General features: G+C 43.5%; 1 protein-coding gene across 2 annotated transcripts in view; it reads left to right on the forward strand.

Moving 5' to 3' along the window:
* Positions 1-19,767, forward strand: part of RAD50 (RAD50 double strand break repair protein) — an 89,098-nt gene that overhangs the window by 40,073 nt on the left and 29,258 nt on the right. For both annotated transcript variants that reach the window (XM_085864346.1, XM_085864347.1), the window contains 5 exons: positions 3,415-3,572; positions 4,225-4,400; positions 8,556-8,817; positions 9,593-9,782; positions 10,027-10,153. In XM_085864346.1, coding sequence (XP_085720472.1) covers positions 3,415-3,572; positions 4,225-4,400; positions 8,556-8,817; positions 9,593-9,782; positions 10,027-10,153 — 913 coding nt within the window. The remainder of the gene's footprint in view (positions 1-3,414; positions 3,573-4,224; positions 4,401-8,555; positions 8,818-9,592; positions 9,783-10,026; positions 10,154-19,767) is intronic.

Consider the following 19,767-nt stretch of genomic DNA (forward strand, 5'->3'; position numbering starts at 1 on the left):
GGTTCACTGACATTCTCTTACAAATCTGGGATGTTGGTCTTCTCCTGCTCACCAACCCCAAACGAAGCCGATGCCATGCTCAATTAATCCAGTCCCAGAGTTGATGAAATAATATGTGCAACAATGGCGTTGTGTGTTGAGATTCTCGTGATGCCTCAATCGAAGACTCCGTCACCCACCTCAGTTCAGAGCCTGAAGGAGAGCTCTCCTAATATACCTCCTCTGGTTCTTCTGTTCTCCCATACCCTCATCGACGGATTGCTCACAGAAACAGAATAACGAATCGATAGATGTGACAGACAGGTGAACTATTGCGGATGCTGTGTTCAACTGTACTAGAGGATTGTTTTTTTTTTTCCTGGAAGCATCAAGCACTTGGATGGGCTCTGGGAATCCCAACAGGATTGAAATCGATACTGACTATCCTAAATTCCTTCGGTCATTACATTAGTTACAATGAAGTAAAGCGGCTGGAGACTGAAATTGCCTTCACATGCTCAGATTGAGGCTATCAGGAGTGTCCCGTTCTCCATCAGAGGAGTGACTTCGGAACAGGTGAGTTCCTCATACTGGTGAAACCACACTATTATTTCTGAGAATCCAAAATACAAATGATACCGTACAAACCATTCTTGTAGCATCTCATATCTTCCCTCTGAACTTTTTAGCATGCACCTGGGACAACTACGATGTCAATACCGAGACTTCTGACGGCAAGAACACACTGCATTCCACCGTGGGAATTTGCTACCCGAATAAACTTCTGTGAGAGACCCCACTTCTTAATAATGCAGGAACATTCAGTGATCGACTTAGGAGGCACTTCGATGGGGACAGGAAGGTAATATCTCCTTTTCTCATGTCACTGAAATTAGCTCAATTTAAGCTGTCTCCACCTGATGAGGAGATGGCATTGACAGGCAGGCCTTGACTTCATATGGTTACTACAATCCTTCGACTGGAAATTGCCACTCTTTAAGGGGTCCTTCTCAAGATTTGTGGCTGACATCCTCCCCCAAACTGTGATGACATAGATGGACCTGAACTCCCTACCCCCTACCAGAAATAATGATGTTCAAGAAGCTGTGGGTCGATCGTTGAATGTTGCAGCCGAGACAAACCAGGAATACGCCGTAATCACTTATGACCTTGCTGTTGCCCTGAAGGCGTACTCTATTCAAGCCCTGAAGGCGTACTTGATTTAAGCTCTGAAAGCACCAGCTTTCGACCGACTGCTCATATTACTGGGGAACTTCCATCTTGAACTGGCATATTTCAGTGCCATCGGGATCGTTATAACTGATTCAGGAATCTAATACCTCCTGACGGAAGCAGTTGTCTGGGCTCAGGATCGCTCGCAGGTTTCATGAAAGGGAAATTCTCCAATCGATGAACTAGGATTCAACAAATTGTTGTTGCTGTAATGGAGCAGGCACTGTTCTCCAAGTACAAGGACACACTGGCAGATGAGGTATCTTTCCTGCAGGAGATATCAGACTTTTATGGCGATGTCGAACACTGTTGAAGAGTAGTCGAGGGTTCATTAGTGAAGGATCTCATCAATAGATGCAATTTTTTTTCCCAAGGTATCATTGACAAGCAATACAGAAGTACAGCAGCCTATTGTATGTGTATCTCAATCAATAGGGTATAATGAAAGCTCCAGCGGGTTGTGCATACCAATGACATCCATGGATACATCCAGGTCCTTCCATCTGTGATTGGGGTCTACTTTGCTTTGAACCAGCCGAATTATACAAGATGGGGATCGCTCTTACTCCAGAAACTTTGCCACATGGACCCTGGAGCCCACGACATCCTGGAGGCTGGTACCTTGTCCTTTTGACGCACGGAAAAGTCCTACCCGAGGTGTGCAATTGACCTAACATTGGAACAGACTGTGAATAGGGATGTGGCTTGGCCCTGTCAGAGCTTCGGCAGTTCGTCAGCCTTCAGTCCGGTGAGGAACCAGCGAATCGGCTCCAAAGTTGGAGAATTCTACGTGACAATTCTGATATTGATGCCCTCTACAATGCCTAAATAGTACCTGTAACCCATTTGTAAATCACTCACCTGCTGAGCAAGTCAATGTGTCATTGGGGAAATCAACAAAAGAGGAAATGAAGAAATTCCTTCTTGGTAGAGTTGTACGGGGACAGAACTCTGAAGTTCGAAAGCGAGTGTGCGGTCGACAGTTCTCAATTTCTGAAGATCGTGGCAAGGACCAAAATTTTAAACTTCACCCCAGGTAACACCAAAATATGCAGGTCTTATTTGTCATACAATTATTTTATCATGCCATTAGTTATATTTTCAATATCTATGTTTATTACCCTGTGCTCGTGAGGCGAAAAGCAGGGTTAGGCATTCGGTTGCATATGTGTGGCGTACTTGTGTGCGTGCGGGTCTGCATTTTAAAAATTCATTTTCTTGGCAACTGTTGGTCCGATTGACATGGAATTTTACCATAGGATTGCCTCTGCCTGTAGAAATTTTTGTATTCATAATTATGACCTCATGGGTCACGTGGTACAGACACCATCTTGGAAAACGTTACACCTCTATATTTCCCAAATCGCTCAATGGAAAAAAATAGAAACGTGGCTCATTGTCAAGTACACCCAATGGGGAATAAGATATGTTGTTGATGATGCCGTCGGTGCCTTCATTTTGACGTCATAATTTGACAAGTACAACGCTTAATCTGATCAGTATGAAAAAAAAAAAAATTCCTCTGCAACTGTTAGTCAGATGGACACAAAATTTTCAGAATATGAGTGGCTCCTCCTGTAGAATTTTTAAATTATAATTATGACATCATAGGTCATGTGGTACAGGTGCCATATTGGAAAAAAAACTTCACACCTCTATATGTCTGAAACCACTCCTTGGAAAAGATTGAGAGCTGGCTCATTGTCAACTACCCCCCATGGGGAATAAGATATGTTGACAATTATGTCATCGGTGCCTTTGTTATGACATCATAATTCGACAAGTATAACACTTACCGATCATGAAATTTTTTTTCCTCAGCAACTGTTGGTCTGATGGGCACAACATTTTCACCATAGGAGCGTCTTCTCCTGTGGAATATTTTAATTATAACCATGATGTCATAGGTCATGTGGTACAGGCGCCATCTTGGAAAAAAACAAAAAACATTGCACCTCACTATCCCCAAAACCGTTGACTGGGCAGGGTAAGTATTCTATGAATGCTATCTTGTTTTGAAAACCTAATGTGTCACGCCTTTAAGTCATGTAGACTCCCCACAACGATTCTGCTATCTTGACAGACATTGTTGAGTTAGGCACACTAAAGATGTATGGTAAAGGCCTCCTTAATTGTCTATTTTTTTTGTTTGTAAACACTGATACTACAGTACCGCAACTTGTCCTGTTGAATGACATGCAGAGTGAAAAGGAGGAGCAAATTCGTCGAGTACGAGCGCGGCACCAAGAGGTGCTGTTCTCAATTGTGGGGCACTTCCCTACCCGGCGAGAGCTGGAGGACTGGCTGCAGACAAGAAAGATCGAGATAACTGAACTGCAAGTCAAAATCCAGGATCTTAAGTAAGGCATTGTTGTGATTTCCCCACAGCACCCATATTCTTGAGAGGAAAGAATCTTAAATGTTCTTGAGCATGATGGCTTGCATTATTTGTTTGTGCCATCACTGAATAATTTTGCTTGCCTGAAAGATAGGATGGATATTTGAACACAACCTGTTTTTATTAAAGTTTATACTTTTTAATATTTTTTTTTTCTTTTGTGGTGCTGGTATGGTGGAAATTTGTGAGGTGAATTTAAACAAGTACATTTTCAAAACCTTTCCTTTATCATTGCAATGAGACATATTGGCATTGCTTGAGTGCAAGAAACCACGGTACCGCAGATTCTTTGTATTTGTATTCTCCATTCATCTTAAGGGTATGTGTTCTACTTGTGATATTCAAAATTTTACCTCATTCCTAATATGACATTGAGTTGTTGAGCATGAGTGTTGGATGGAATTTTGCTTTGACATCAAATCTTGTACTCTTAAAGCTTATTGCAGTATTTGGTTCAAAAGTGAATTCCTTTCTAAACTTCCATTAAGATATTTTAAAATAAGCCGTAATAGGAATAGTTGTACCAAAGTTTGTCCCAAACCAATGTGCTTTCTGTGACAAGATGAGCAACTTCACTTGATGGATCATTCCTTTTGCATCCTTTATGTGTGCAGTAAGAAATTGGCATCTGCTGAGCAGAACAAGTCCCATTTAACTGTGGACCTTCGTCACAAAGAGGAGCAACTGCAGGAATACCAGGAACAATTGTTTGAAACATGCAGCGGGCAGGACTTTGAGAGCGCCATGGCAGCACTGTGCGACCAGATTGAGCACATGTCCAAGCAAAGATGTATGTATCAGAACAATATTTGGGTGAATGCTATCCCATGGAAGACTGAAGGATGGGTTTATGGTTATTGTGTTGAGCAGCTTGCATAACTTTATCCCAATTAAAACAAGGTGACTCGCATTGTATTTTGCAGTGGAAAATATTGCTGTAAAGAAGAGATGTTATGGCAACAATTTTTTTTTTTTTTGCTGCAGTTGCCACATCTAAAAACGCAGTTTACGTGAGGACACTAATTATTTACAAATAATGCCTGAAAATGTCCCAGTACAATTGCTTCAAAACTTAGCCGAGCAAAGCACGGGATCGATTTAGCTTCTCGACGCTGTACCTTCTCTACAGCAGCTAAATCATTCCTCAAATGTGGTGAACAAAACATGTATTTCCTTGAAACTCCTCACTATCCTTATGTCAGCTTATTTTTGTACTTTTATTTTTATTATTATTCGGCTTCCAACCTGAAAGCCTATTGTTCTTGTTCAGATTATTATTGTATTTCCTTCAAGTTTTGTGAAACGACTTGTGAAAAAACTGCACAGCTGACTATGCCAATCTGCCCACGTTTATACCACATCCTTGGAACTTATCCCAATAGATTTTGTTTTTTGAATAAGGTCCTGTATTGGTGACCATCTTGTATTTTGTCTCAAACATAAAACAATGTTCTCCTCGAGAGCTACCAAACCGATAGCCATGAAATTTTGCAGACAGTTTAAGCACAAGATGGTATTGAAGTGTGAGTTTGAAGCTTCTGCTTTAAAAACTCTGGAAGCTCTCTCGCTATTGGTTGCATATGTTACGTAATTACACAGGCCCTGAAGGGTTCTCCAGGTATTGCTCCCCCCAAAATCGGTATTTGCTTTCTTCTCAGAAACTTCACATGCAAGTCCGATGAAACTTTACCACAAAATTCATCACCCATGATGTACGAAAGCTTGTTCACACCATTAAAAAAATCAGGGTCTCAGGAGGTCTGGGGGGGGGGGGGTTTGCCCTCCAAAAGAGGTGTTTGCTTTCTTTTCAGTAATAACACACAATTTCGATTAGATTTGACCCATGATGAACCAAAGTTTGTTCATGGCATTAAAAAAAAAAATCCATGGGTAATTACTTACTTTCTTTTCCATTACATATTTTGTAGGTCATCCATGCCTACCATTGGTTTCCTGGTTATCCTATCCAGCCACGACCAAGTGAACACCCAGGGGATTGCCCCCATGTTTATTATAGTATTATAGTTATTACCCTGTGTGCGAAGGGCAAAGTGGGTTTAAGCAATTGGTTCACTCTCTCTGTCTGTCAACAGACATCGGTCTATGATCAAAGAGCTACTTAATTTCAATTGAGTTTTATATTTTGAACATGCACCTGCAGTTTAGCAGTGCTTAGGCTTTGAATTTGGCAAATTGTACGGAACCTCGTCCCGAGTGTGCATGCGCACAGAGGAGTAAGTTAATTGTTTTACTCTGTCTGCCTGTCTGCCTGTCTGACAGTCAAACAAAATTGAAAATCATTCCAAACAGGAAACCTTCTGTTTTTGGGGATGTCATGAAGGACACAAATGGGCATAAATAACTAATTTAATGTGTTAAATAAGGTGTATCAATGGTGGTAAACTTCTGATACAATGTTTTTTGTTTTATTTTTTCCTTTACAACCTTTAAAACTTTTTTTAAATTTCAATTGAATTACACTTGAACACTGCAGAACACAAATTGCCTTGTTGGCACTTCTAGAAACCTCCAGTTCAGCGAAGTCCTCCAGAATACGGACAAAAGAGTACGCCGTTTTACACCATGTCAACCAATCAAATTTGTCGCTTACACTCTCAGTGTTGGGGAATATTGAGATTCAGACACAATCGAGGTTTGTCGGAAATGTAGATTGTGCTCGGAAAAACATAGTTGAAAAGACCATTCCCATGTCCTTTTTCTCAAGACTTTGGGGTAAGATGTTCAATGAACTCTCTAGTTATTGTTGTTTATCCAAGTACATTGTTTTCTCTTCCTGCACTTTCTTCTTCAGGATAATTTTGATGGAACAATTAAAGTACAAATAATAAAGTTTGCCAGCTTTATTTTTATGATGAAGGTTGCATCATTTTTTTTTTAATGACTGCATATTAGAATAGTATTGTTACGAATTTCGGTCCGCCCGGCGTGCGATGGCCACGTAACTCAAATCGCGACCGCGTCGCCCACTGGAACGGATAATTCAGTCGTGACCCTCCTTGGAACTACCGCCAGGAGCTAGTCACGGGTGGGTTTTTCGACTCCACCACAATCGTGCCAATTGGCCACCTGCGCAGGATAGGGTTGTTCGCCAAACTCGACCTACCTAAGTACCTGCGCGGGTAGTTAACCGGGCGATCGTACCTCGCCGCTGGCCGGCCTAGGACACGAACCGCTTAAGCGGTCCGTTCCGTGCTTCAGTGATAACCGAGCAGTGTTATCGCCGGCCCCGACGGACGTGATTATTTACCGGGTGCTTACACCCTTCTACCAATTCCTTCCGTGATGCAAGATGGAACTTTCAAACAAGGGAAAGGACGCAATGAAACGGGGAACAGTTCAACAAGCACATTTATTGCACACTCAGACAAGCATGTATTTTACAGCCATACAGTAATTCAGGCACGTATATAGTGAAAGCAAGCAAATGCAGAGTTACAACCGAATAAAGTCTTTATTTCACACGCACACTTAGACAATTCTACTTGTAAGACGGCGCCACCACTTGCATTTACACAAAAGCAAAGGAAAAAGCCACCCTCAAAGGCAAGGGTGGCAGACAGGTTCGTGGACCAAATGTGCGTGGAACCTGGATGAGCGGCCAGGTCCACGAGACCGAAGGGTCTTACCCGCGCCCTCGTGGCGTGATGGCGGGCAAGCCGCGATGTCAGCGTAGCTGCACCTGGCTTCGTGCCCCTGGCGTGGCCGGTGAGCTCTCTCCGTCGATCGGCCCCCGTCTGCCTTTCCCGTCCACTTCGAGCTCCGTCTCCCGACTCTGCCCCACCGACACTGCCGCACCGACACTGCCGCCGTCTGCCTCTTCGAGCTCCATCCGGTACTCCACCGACTCTAGACTGCCACTCTCCAGACCTGACTTGACTGCCTACTCACTGCTCTGCCGACACACACTGCTAATGCCACACTCTGCGCGAGCTGCGTTGTGCTCGCGCTTATATAGGCCGGGGGAGGAGTGCATATGCAAATTTGTGGATCACAGCTGGTTCGGAGGCGGGGCTACACCAACTGATGCTCAGCCATTGGATGGAAGAAAAGTGGGCGTGAATCATTCTTGATCCGTTTTTCGAGGCGAAAGGAACCCATTCACATCCCATGGCACGACGTTTGGTAGAAAGGCGAAGGTGGTGGGAGTTTGCTGCGGTGGTTTGGGAAGGGTGTTGGTGGTGGCGATTTGGTTGCTGGTGGGAGTTGTTTGAGAGTGGCGGTGAAGCGATGTTTGCGGGGTGGAGTTGTGGAGGTAAAGAGGCGAAGGTGGTGGTGTTTGGTGTAGTTGTTTGGGGGTGTTGTTGGTGTTTGCGATTTGGTTGTTGGGGGATGATTGGTCCAAAATAACGACAACAAAAGAAAAACTGCGAACTCAAAGGATCACAGCCCTGTGAACACGGAAATTCCCTCAAAACAACGGTGGGGAAATCTAACTACACATATACTTATCGTCATAACTGATCCTCGGTCCTTTATGGTGGTCTGCGAATTTCCACAGCCGTAACAGTATTATAACTTTGTTGTCCTCATGTTACTATCGTAAGCTGTTTTAATGTATTTATTTATTTATTTATTGTTGCTTCTAACTCCAAAACTGTAATATGTCACTATAATTCAGTGTTAATACGTGGAGGGCCAGGGGAAACACAATATTTACATGATCTTGACATGTCACACTGCATAAGGAGATAAACAAACACCATGGTTTCCATTTTTCATATATTCTGCAGAGTTTTGTTTCTCTGATAAATGAGTACAATGTGAAGCTATGACTTTATCCTAAGTGTTGTTTAATATCCAAACATGTTTTTGTGATGGAACTGAAAGTTAACCATAAATTTTATCACAAGGCACAGTTGTGTGCATTCCTTGACCCTTTGCGCTCTTGTTTCTACACTGCCTGCTTTCACACACCACTTTTCAGCTATGCTGGCTGGCGCCTCTGCTGTGTATCAGCAATTTATTGGGCAGCTCACAGGTGATGGTGGAGGTGATGAAGGCAGTTCACATTCATCCTGCTGCCCTGTATGTCAGAGGACCTTCCCGTCAGACTCAGACCTGCAAGAGGTGGTTGAGGACCTGCGAGGGCGGTTGCGTCTTGTCCCAGAGAAACTCCGGACAACTGAAACAAAGCTAAAGCAGCGTGAACTACTTCGGGATCAGATGCTCGAGCTTAAACCCATTAGGTAATCGGTGGTATTGAGTATGTCATGGATATAGTCGTATAAAAGTTTGGCAGTGAGGCCTTGGCTATTTTGTGAACTGACATGGTAACTTTTTACTCCACTGTATTTGTATTCCCAACTGCAAACAGTTTTGGTCAATAAGAGGGTGAGTGGCTGCAACTGCTATCATGGGTGATGGACAGAGTTGGCATTGAGTTTATCATCGGTGTCACTTGATTTCTCTCTATCTCTCGACTTTATGTTAGTCTCAGTTGTACAACAAGAGACTTAAGTAGGTTTTTGTTTGAAAGCAGGTGTCTAGTTTTGGGTAAGAGTTGTGTCGCAAAAAGGCTTATGTGTTGACAATAGAAAGGTAAGAAAGAATGGATGTGACTTGGGGACAACCAGACATGCTGAAAGGTTAAGAAAGAGAAGAGGAAAGAAGAGGACGTGGAAGAGGGGCTCAACCATGACGTGTACCTGGGACTGAATCTGGTCATCATGTTTTACATTGTCTGAGCATTTGATTCTCTTGTCCTGGGTTGAAATTCCATACACCGGAGAGTTGATTTCCCTGCTGTTGCCAGTGTACTTAGTGTAAAACTATATTGATGTCTTGTAATGTCCTTCACATAACACTTGTGCATGGTTTTCAATTAACTTTCACCACTTGTGAAAAACAAAACAAAAGTGAAGATGAGGTCGTTTGTGCTGCCACATAAAAAGTGATTTTTTTTTTTATGTGTGTTTTGTTTTAGTTAATTTTTTTATGCATGTGTTCCCTTTTACCTTGTAGGCAAAACCTATCTCGGTTGCAGGAGCAGGAACTACCTGCTACGCGGAACCGCTTGCAGGAATGTGGGCGTGAAATTGTGCGCCTAAATGCCAGTCTCGAGGAGGAGGACAATGTGATGGCAACCCTGAGTAGTGAGGAAAGCAGCATCAAAGCTTGCCAGCAGGATGTTGTTCTCATGGATCGCTTCCAGGTACCCTTTTCATATCTGTGAGAACCTGTCAAAACACACTTCTTTTCTGCTGCATGCTATTTTTGAAATCTTGGATACAATCTGAATGCTTGTTTCAAGTTTGTCTCACAATCACTTTTGCCTTTGCATTTATTTCTAATGTCTCAGACATTCTTGTTGTCACAACTTGGGAAAAAAAACACTTAAGTTCTCTATTTTATTTTATTTTAGTTATTTATTTTTAAAATATGGCTGTGGTATTCAGACAGATGTTAAGGAATTGGAGCACAGAGCAACACAACACGAAGCAAAACTCAGTGGATCCAACCTGGAGCGATCTCCGCAGCAGGTCGCACAAGAGAAAAAACAAGCCCAGCTCAAGTTTGATGCTTGTAGGTATTTACTCGAAGTGTTGAATGTTTTGTTTGCTTGTTAGTGTTCCCACCTGAACCATTGGCTTGTGATGCAGGAAATCCAGGTTCAAATCTTGTACATCATGTTTGTCCATTGTCTATTTAATCTACCAATATAAAGCACAATGTGTATTTGTGTGTTGAACATTCCCCACAATTTCTCGAGTGTTGAATGTTCCCAAGAGCACTGCGAGCTCCATCATTAGGAACTAGTAAGAATATAGAACGACCCAGACTCGTCCTAGAGCTGGCTATCCAACCAAACTGAGCAAATTGCCAAGAATGACCTTGGTCAGGAAGGTGACCAAGAACCCAATGACCACTCTAACAGAACTACAGAGTTCCTTGGTTGAGATGGGAGAACCAGCAGAAGGACAACAGTCTCTGCAACACTTCACAAATCTCGCTTTATCGGAAAGTGGCCAGACGGAAGACATTCCTGAGAAAAAGGTAAATTACAGCATGCCTGGAGCTTGCAAAAAGGTACGTAAAAGACTCTAAGGCAAAAGATTCTGTGGTCTGATGAGATGAAAATTGAACTCTTTGTCCTGAATGCAAAGCGTTACATCTGGCACAAACCGAGCACAGCTCATCACCCATCGAACACCATCCCTTCCGTGAAGCATGGTGGTGGCAGCATCATGCTCTGGGGATGCTTTTCAGTGGCAGGGACTGGGAGACTTGTAAGGATAGAGGAAACAATGAATGGAGCCCAAATACAGGCAAATCCTTGAGGAGAACCTACTTCAGAGTGCAGAAGACCTCAGACTGCGGTGAAGATTTACGTTCCAACAGGACAATGACCCCAAGCATACAGCCAAAGCAACACTGTACTGGGTTCAGAACAAGAACGTGAAAGATCTCAAGTGGTCCAGCTAAAGCCCAGGCTTGAATCTAATTGAGAATCTGTCGAAAGGCTTGAAGATTGCTCTTCACCAATGCTCCCCATCCAACTTGATAGAGTTTGAGCAAATCTGCAAGGACGAATGGGAGAAATTCCCAAATCCAGACCTACCCAAGAAGACTTGAAGCTGTAATCACTGCCAAAGGAACTTCAACAAAGTTTTGACTCAGGGGATTGAATACTTGTTGATGCAAGACATTTCAGCTTTTCATCTTTAATTAATTTAGAAAAATTTCGAAAAATATGTTTTCACTTTGTCATTATGGGGTATTTGGGGTATTTTGTGTAGATCGGTGACAAAAATTTTTTATTGAATCCTTTTTTTAATTCAGGCTGTAACACTAAATGCGAAAAAGTCGAGCGGTAGGAATATTTTTCTGAAGGTACTCTGAACTGTATATTTCTCGAAACGTGGAGTGTGACGAGCACTCCCCTGATCTCCATTGGACATAGTCCTACACCAAAGCGTCACCTTCAATCCGGAAGCCTTGGCCAGGTGACTGTCAAACTAACAAAGATTACATGGTCAACATCAAACGGAGCCACCTTTCTGGATTTTGGGCTTGTTTGCCCTCATCAGGATGGCATACCAATAAATATGTAACCAATAATGACCACCTTCATCGTTTAAACATCAGATGCACCTCCTGACTGTTATGGTGAGCATCGCCGCGGATTATATCTCACATGCTGCGGATCGTGCTCGTCACACTCCACATGTTTCGATTTACCTGCCGATCGCATCACGTGCCTTCTGGTTGAATGGTTTGCATTAGCGGGAACAATTGTCTGGGTGGCAGACGGACGGGTGTTCTTTGTGGATTATGCAGTTTTACCGTGTGAGATATCCACAGTGATGCTCACCATAACAATCAGGTGTGTGTGTGTGTGTGTGTGTGTGTGTGTGTGTGTGTGTGTGTGTGTGTGTGTGTGTGTGTGTGTGTGTGTGTGTGTGTATATGCGCGTTGCCGAGCAAGGATTACAAGGACATAATGCGTAGGAGGAGGCCTTTCGGCCCATCATGCTTGTGCCACACCAATACCAGATTTTAATAAATCCGTCGATAAAGGCTTCCCTTGGTGTGCAGCCTTTTTGGCTGCTCGTTGCATCATTGGTTGGGGCGTGGATATGCCGCTGATGCAGTGCCCCTATTACCAGTGCACTGGTACTCAATCCGCCGACCTCAGAAGGATGACAGGCTGAGTCTACGTCCCTTTTCCCTTCCTTCTCTTCTCCCTTTTCCCTTCTTTTCCCCCTTTTCCCTTCTGAGTCCCTTCTCACATCCCTTTTCCTCCCTCCCTCTGGACACCCATCCCCCCTTCCCCTGCCTTCTCTGATTCGTGGAGGTTTGCTTTGGGGCTTCCCACTCTGGGGATGTGCATAGTGCAAAAATGCAAGTTATCGCCACAGCTGACTTGTAAAATAACTTCTGCCACCACCACCAGGTGGCACTACATGATGCACATTTACATCGAGGATTTTCGTCAACTTTTCCTCTCGAACCACTGCAACTACAGATGAAACCAAGTAGCCCATGTTCACCATGAGGTCGAACTTGGTCCATTTGCCATGTTTGGTGGCAATTGGCCCAGTTGTTTGGGCTTGATTGGTGTTTGAGTTCGATAGACAGAAAGAAAATGACATTATATATATGTATCTATATATATATATATATATATATATATATATATATATATATATATATATATATATATATATATATATATATATATATATATATATATATATATATATATATGTATGTATGTATCTATCGATCGATATATTACTAAAACTCTCATCGTATGTATGTATGTATGTATGTATGTTCCCGAAATACAGCTAAAACGGTATAGGAAAGCGCAAACATTTTAGGGCCACCTTACTCACCATTCTCCTGCAGTGTGTAGTATCAAGTTTCGTTCAAATTGGGCAATGAAAAAAATTATTAAAAAATCAATTCCTGAATCAGTCAAGTACTCTTCGGGAGAATTTGATCAATGCAAACAACCTCAGCGGTATAGTTTGCTGGAGCTATGTTTTTTTTTTTTTTTCTTGAAATGATTTATTGAAAAATCTCAAACATTAAGTATAGATGAAGAACGATTTATTTTTCAGCAAAAAATAAACCGCCATTTTGATCTAATACTTCCGTGTTCAGTAATAAATAAAATTGTTTCGAAGATTATGCACAATTTCTTCAACTTTCTTTTCTCTGTTTTTTTTTTCCACATTGACGCGCAATATCAAGTTTCGTTCAAATTGGGCAATGAAAAAAAAATTATTAAAAAATCAATTCCCAATTCAGTCAAGCTCTCTTTAGGATTATTCGATCAGTGCAAACAACCTCAGCGGTATAGTTTGCTGGAGCTATCTTTTTATTTTTTTTTTCTTGAAATGATTTTTTTCATCAACCGCTGTCACGGGAACCCAATGGGTTCACGGGTCGTCTACTATATAACTAAAACTCTCATCTTGTGTGTGTGTGTGTGTGTATATGTGTGTATGTATATATATATATATATATATATATATATATATATATATATATATATATATATATATATATGTTCCCGAAATACAGCCAAAACGGTACACGATAGTACAAAAATTTTAGGGCCACCTTACTCAACATTTGCCTGTGGTGTGCAGTATCAAGTTTTATTCAAATCGGGCAACGAAAAAATTATTTAAAAAAATCAATTCCCGATTCAGTCAAGTTTTGGTATGATGATCCATAAAGCGCAAGGACAAACCATGGAGAATGTGTTGCTATACCTCGAGAAACCGGTTGGCCGAACGATGACTCCTGAGGTAAATGCTCAAATTTTCTTCAAGTTAAAGTTTGACCACTAAATAACATTAAAATTTTGTCTTGTTTTATTTTTCATCAATCGCTGTCAAAACGGGAACCCAATGGGTTCACGTGTCGTCTTGCGCGCGCGCACGCGCACACACACACACACACATACACACATACACACATACACACATACACACATACACACATACATACATACATACATACATACATACATACATACATACATACATACATACATATATATATATATATATATATATATATATATATATATATATATATATATATATATATATATATGATCAAAGATGGCTGACTGGCACCCATTTTGTGTCTTATATCTGTCTCCAACCATTTCTCGGCCATGCATGGACCGATTTTGTTCAAACTTGGCACAAACACAGTACATGATTGCATACACTTGTCTCTCACTTTGTTTTGCGATCTGATCAAAGATGGCTGACTGGTCTACTGGCGGTCATTTTAGTTGGAAAAACCCTGTAATGAATACGTCCTCAACCATTTCTTGGACATTTATTTACAGATCTGCTTCAAACTTGTTTTAATTATTTATTTTTTCATCCCTATACCGTGAAGCATCTTTCATGAAAATTAAAAAAGAAATTCTGATTACTCTTTTCAATTTCACCCCAGTAACTTTGAAGAACAGTTTACAAAAACTGATCAGACAGCATTTTCAACTGAATGACAATTTTCTCTTATCTGCAGTGATATAAATTTTTTTTTATACATAAATAAATATTGTTGTGGTTGAGGAAATTCGCAAACCACCATTCAGGTCCCGTAGGTGAGATATCTCTGTAAGTACATGTGTAGTTATCCCCAAACCCGTTGTTTAGAGGGAATAAATGTGATTCATTCGGGCTGCGACCCTTTAAGATAGCCGTTTTTCTGTTCTATCTTTATTTTGAACCAACCACGTCGCATCCGCCATCACACAACAACCACCAACCGCAACGCCGCTTCACAACAACAACAACAACAACGCCAACAGCCACGACCTTTACCTTCACAACTCGCTCCCGCAAACATCACATCACCACCATTCCAAGCGTCACCGTGGCCATTGACCACCACTTTAAACCCTCCACCACCTTCGCCTCTCCTTCTGAGGCCATTCCCGCACCACTTGTGAACGCTGAGCGTCAGGCTGTCCTGGCCTCGTGCGCGACGCGCGCCGAGCTGCGGGTGCAAAAAGCGGCCTTTCCGAGGAGAAGTCGGATCAGGAATGATATACGCCCACTTCTGATCCGTCCAATCAGCAAGCGCGGGGCGATTTGGCCCCGCCTCCAGGCGTGTCGGAGTCGAATCGATATATGCAAATTCGAGGATCAGGGGAGATTCACGCCCCTTTTTCTCCGTCCAATGGGCGAGCGTGGCTCCACCCCCGAGCTCGTTCTGATCCAGAAATTTGCATATGGGATCTCCTACACCACTATAAAGCGCCGAGCGCGGGGCGAATTCAGTCAGTTTTGGGCTCGGGCGAGTTGGAGAAGTGTGGCAGCAGCAGTCGAGACGGGTCTGGAGGAGAGTCAGTCTGTCGGGGTTCGGAGTCTGTCGGGGAGCTGCAGAGAGGGGAAGCCGGGAGCGCGGTCGAGGTCGCAGTGGAGTCGCTCGTCGCGGGACTCAAGCAAGCCAGCTATCCTCTTTCCCCAGAGCATCAACAATTCCCCCCTTTTTCCCCCCCGCGCTGAGATAGTGCGAAAAGGGGGCCCCGTTCCCACCCCACTCCAAGCAGTTCCAACGAAACCCGCGAAGGAGCGCGGAGTCGGGGCACCGCCGCCACATTTGCAGCTCATCACAAGCCACGGGTAGGCTCCACCCGGTCTCGCGGCCCACAGGCCCGTCTGTCCCCTTGTCGTTGAGGGTGGCCCTTTTCTTTTGCTTTTGAGTATATGTGTTGTTGGCGCCGTCTGTAAAGTAAAACTGTGTAAGTGTTGCCGTGTGCTCGCGTAGTCGGTAGTAGATCTGCATTGTTGTATTTCTTTTGTTACAATTGCTTTTGGTGCATAATTGTTGTAATTGTATATGTGTGCTTTCCGTGTGCCGCGGAATAAATGTGCCTTATGTTGAACTGTTTTCCCGTTTCGCTTCGTCTTTTCTTTAATTGAATCTCCATCTTGCTTCACGTAAAGGGTTGGTAGTGGGCTTAATACGCCCGATAATTAATCGGAACCGTCGAGGCCGACGATAACACCGCTCGGTTATCCCGATAGTACGGAACGGGTCGCTTAAGCGGCCCGTGTCCGGAGTCGACCTGCGGCGAGGTGCGATCGCCCGGTCTACCCTCCGTGTGGGTACTTAGGTAGGTCGAATTTGGCGGACAACCCTATCCCACGCGGGGGGCCGATTGGCACGATCGTGGTGAGGCCGAAAGGCCCACCCGTGACTAGTTCCCGGCGTTAGTCCGAGAGGGTCACGACAGAATTGTCCGTCCGGTGGGCGACGTGCCGCGATTCGAGTTACGTGGCCGCTCGCACGCCGGCGGGCGCGAATTCGCAACAATATTATTAAATGCTATATTGTTTGTGTAATTCAGTATCTCTCTCGCAAAATAGATTAACAGATAATGAATGATGGCTTACATATGCACATCATTCTTTTTTGAGATCAGATCGAAGATGACCAACTGGCGCCCAATGCTTTGTGAGACAAAAATCCCTTTTTGCAGAATTTGCATTCCCATTTGGAAACATCATAATGTCACGTGACCAACTATCTTGCACAATATAACATGTGACCCACATCATTCATATTCATGACCGAATAACGCAATCGTACGCAATCTTCCATGTTGCATGACCACTCAAGTCAGTTGTGCATACACATTAATCTTGTAAATATGGGCTATCCCTTTAACTCCAACACACACAACCACAACAAGCATTTTAAGGCCATTTTCCCTGCTAAAGCGGGGGTTAGCCTTGCGGGCCTCATGACGATCTTCTACACTTTACCCTATTTTCTGCATCTCCCCTTCTTAATCCCCTTGCCCACATTTCTTCTTCCACCACCTTTAGCCAAGTTTTTCTCAGTCTTCCCCATCCTCTACTTCCAACACCCCTCTCACCCAGTCACTTTCATCCTTCCTCAACCTCTGACCCAACAATCTCAACCTGTTTCTCTTCACAACATCCATCACAGACTTTCTTCCCATCATCTTCCACAAGTCATCATTTGTCTTCCTCTCTCTCAACGATACTCTGCACATCCACCAAACCATACGCATTTCGACCCTTGCCAGCCTTTGTTGCTGCTTGATGTTCAGTACCCAAGTCTCACTCCCATAAATCATTGTACTCCTCACACATGTAGCATACACCTTTCCCTTCAGCTTCAACGACACTTCTCTTCTTCGTCAGCACGCCACTCAGTTCCTGAAACTTCTTCCATGCACATCTCATTCGAGCAACCGTCGAAGAGTCTGATCCACCTTCTCTATTCAGCATGTCTCCTAGGTAGCAAAATGTTTTCACACCTTCCAGCTTCATGCCATCTCCAAGATCCAACTCAACCGTCCCTTCATCTGCAGTTCCCTCTATGCACACCTTACACTTGAATGTAACTGCCACACTGGTTAATGACCCCCTCACACCACTACATTTTCGATGAACCCATTCAGCACACATTGTACACTGAATGGAGTTCACTCCGACACCCTTCCTGCACACAGCACACGGCCACTTCCCAGTCATTTCCACCTCACCATATGCTTTACCACTTGCCATCACCTTTGTCTTTCTGATATTCACCTTCAAACCTTTTGCCTCCACACATTCCTTCCACTTGTTCATCTTCTCCTTCAGTCCATCCATACGCTGCAATCAACACCAGATTATCTGCATCCAGCTGCTCCCATGGTAAACCCTCCTTTACTCTCAGAGCCAGCACCTCCATCACAACTACAAATAGAAGTGGAGTTGGTACCGACCCCTGCTGCACTCCCACCTTCACCTCAAACTCACCACTGTTCCCATCCTTTGTCCTTACAGCTGTGCGTGCTCTCTCGGACATTGCCATCACTACTATGATCAACCATTCCTCCACTCCTAACTTCCTCAATGCCCATGTCATTACTTCACGTGGAACCTGATCAAATGCTTTCTCCAGATCAACAAACCCCAAAAACAACTTCTTCCTCTTCTCCATGTACTTCTCCTGCAACTGCCTTACAATAAAAATCGCATTTGTTGTTCCTCTTCCTGGCATAAATCCAAACTGCATTTCATCAATCTTTACCTTCTTCCTTATCCTCTTCGCCAACACCCTTTCCAATACCTTCATTCCGTGCTCCAATAACTTTATTGCTCTATAGGAGCCACAGCCCAGAGGGTCACCTTTCCCCTTGTACAGAGGGACGAGGGTACTCGGTTCCCAATCCACTGGAATGCGGCCTTCATTCTCCACCAGATTACAGATCTCTGTCATTCTCTTCACACCCCAACTTCCCGCTGCCTTCAACATATCTCCCACAATCCCGTCAGCCCTCCTGCTTTTCTACTCTTCATTTCTCTTATAGCTTCCTTGACTTCCTTCTCAGTTATCTTCTCTGCTGGTCCATCTTGCTCTCTATGTTGCTATCCCATTCATTTTCTATGTTCAACAGCCTTTCCATATATCTCTTCCATCTTCCTTTAATTCCATCTGAGTCCACAACGATTTGTCCCACTTCATCCTTCAAGCAACTCACTCCGTCACATCAAACCTATCTCTTGCTATATGCTTTGCAATCCTGAATACCGTTCTCTGACCCTCTTCCGAATCCAAGCGTTCTCCGAACATTTTCCTATCGGCCTCCTGCACCTTTGCTACCTCTTTCTTTGCAGCTTTCTTGGCTACCTTATAACTTTCATGCGCTGCCTCTTCTACCACCGTACCCTTTGCCTTTTGCCATTCCTTGAACTTCTTCCTCTTCTCTTCAATCGTCTTTCCAACTTCATCACCTCACCACCATGTTTCCGAGTGCCTCGATGGTCCTTTTGTCCATCCACATACCTCACCAACGGCTCCCAATAGACTATCTTTCATTGACATCCAACCACTTTCAAGCTCAACCACACCCAGCCTCTCTCTTAGTGCTTCCTTCACTGTCACCTCTTTCAACCTCCACACCTTCATCCTCGGTTGGTACTTCACCCGCTGAATTCTCCTCGCACCTTTCACCCTTGTATCGCAGATAACCAGGTGGTGCTGTGAAACAGTCTCCTCCTCTGGGATCACCTTTGTGTCCCGGAGGTTTCCCCTATCTCGCCTACGCACCATCAGGTAGTCAATGGTTGTCGTCGACCCACCTGACATGTATGTAATAAGATTATTATCCGCTTTCTGGAATTGAGTATTACAATTCAACAAATCAGCTCCATCAGCAAACTCCAAAATCCTTTCACCCTCTCCATTTCTCACACCATATTCATAACCCCCATGGACTCCCTCAAAACCGTCTGTACTCCTTCCCACATGTCCTTCCCACATGTCCTTCCCACATGTCTATCCCTTTAACTCCGTTCAGCAAAATTACAAAAACCACGGGGGCTATGACGTTTTATGTCTTTTTTTCTCCTTGTTGCGCTCATTCACATATCTCCAGCCACTAGTTGTGTCCATTCCACAAAAGTTGGTCGTTGACTGCATAAACATGGCACATCATAACTTTTAGCACCGTCCATTCAATTTGAAATCCAGCATTTATCAGAAAGTAAATGCACACATCACTGTAATCCAAAGCCGTGCATGCATACAATTGCATAGTTGCTTCGCTTTAAATGTAGTCGTGTGGCAGAAATGCTCACTTGTGCTGGTGGCTTGAATGGCTTGTAATGCGAATAAGGTATTAGTCGACATTTA

This window comes from Eptatretus burgeri, chromosome 18 (assembly GCF_056783735.1).
Source record: "Eptatretus burgeri isolate ZD-2024b chromosome 18, Ebu_testis_v1, whole genome shotgun sequence".
Taxonomy (NCBI): Eukaryota; Metazoa; Chordata; class Myxini; order Myxiniformes; family Myxinidae; genus Eptatretus; species Eptatretus burgeri.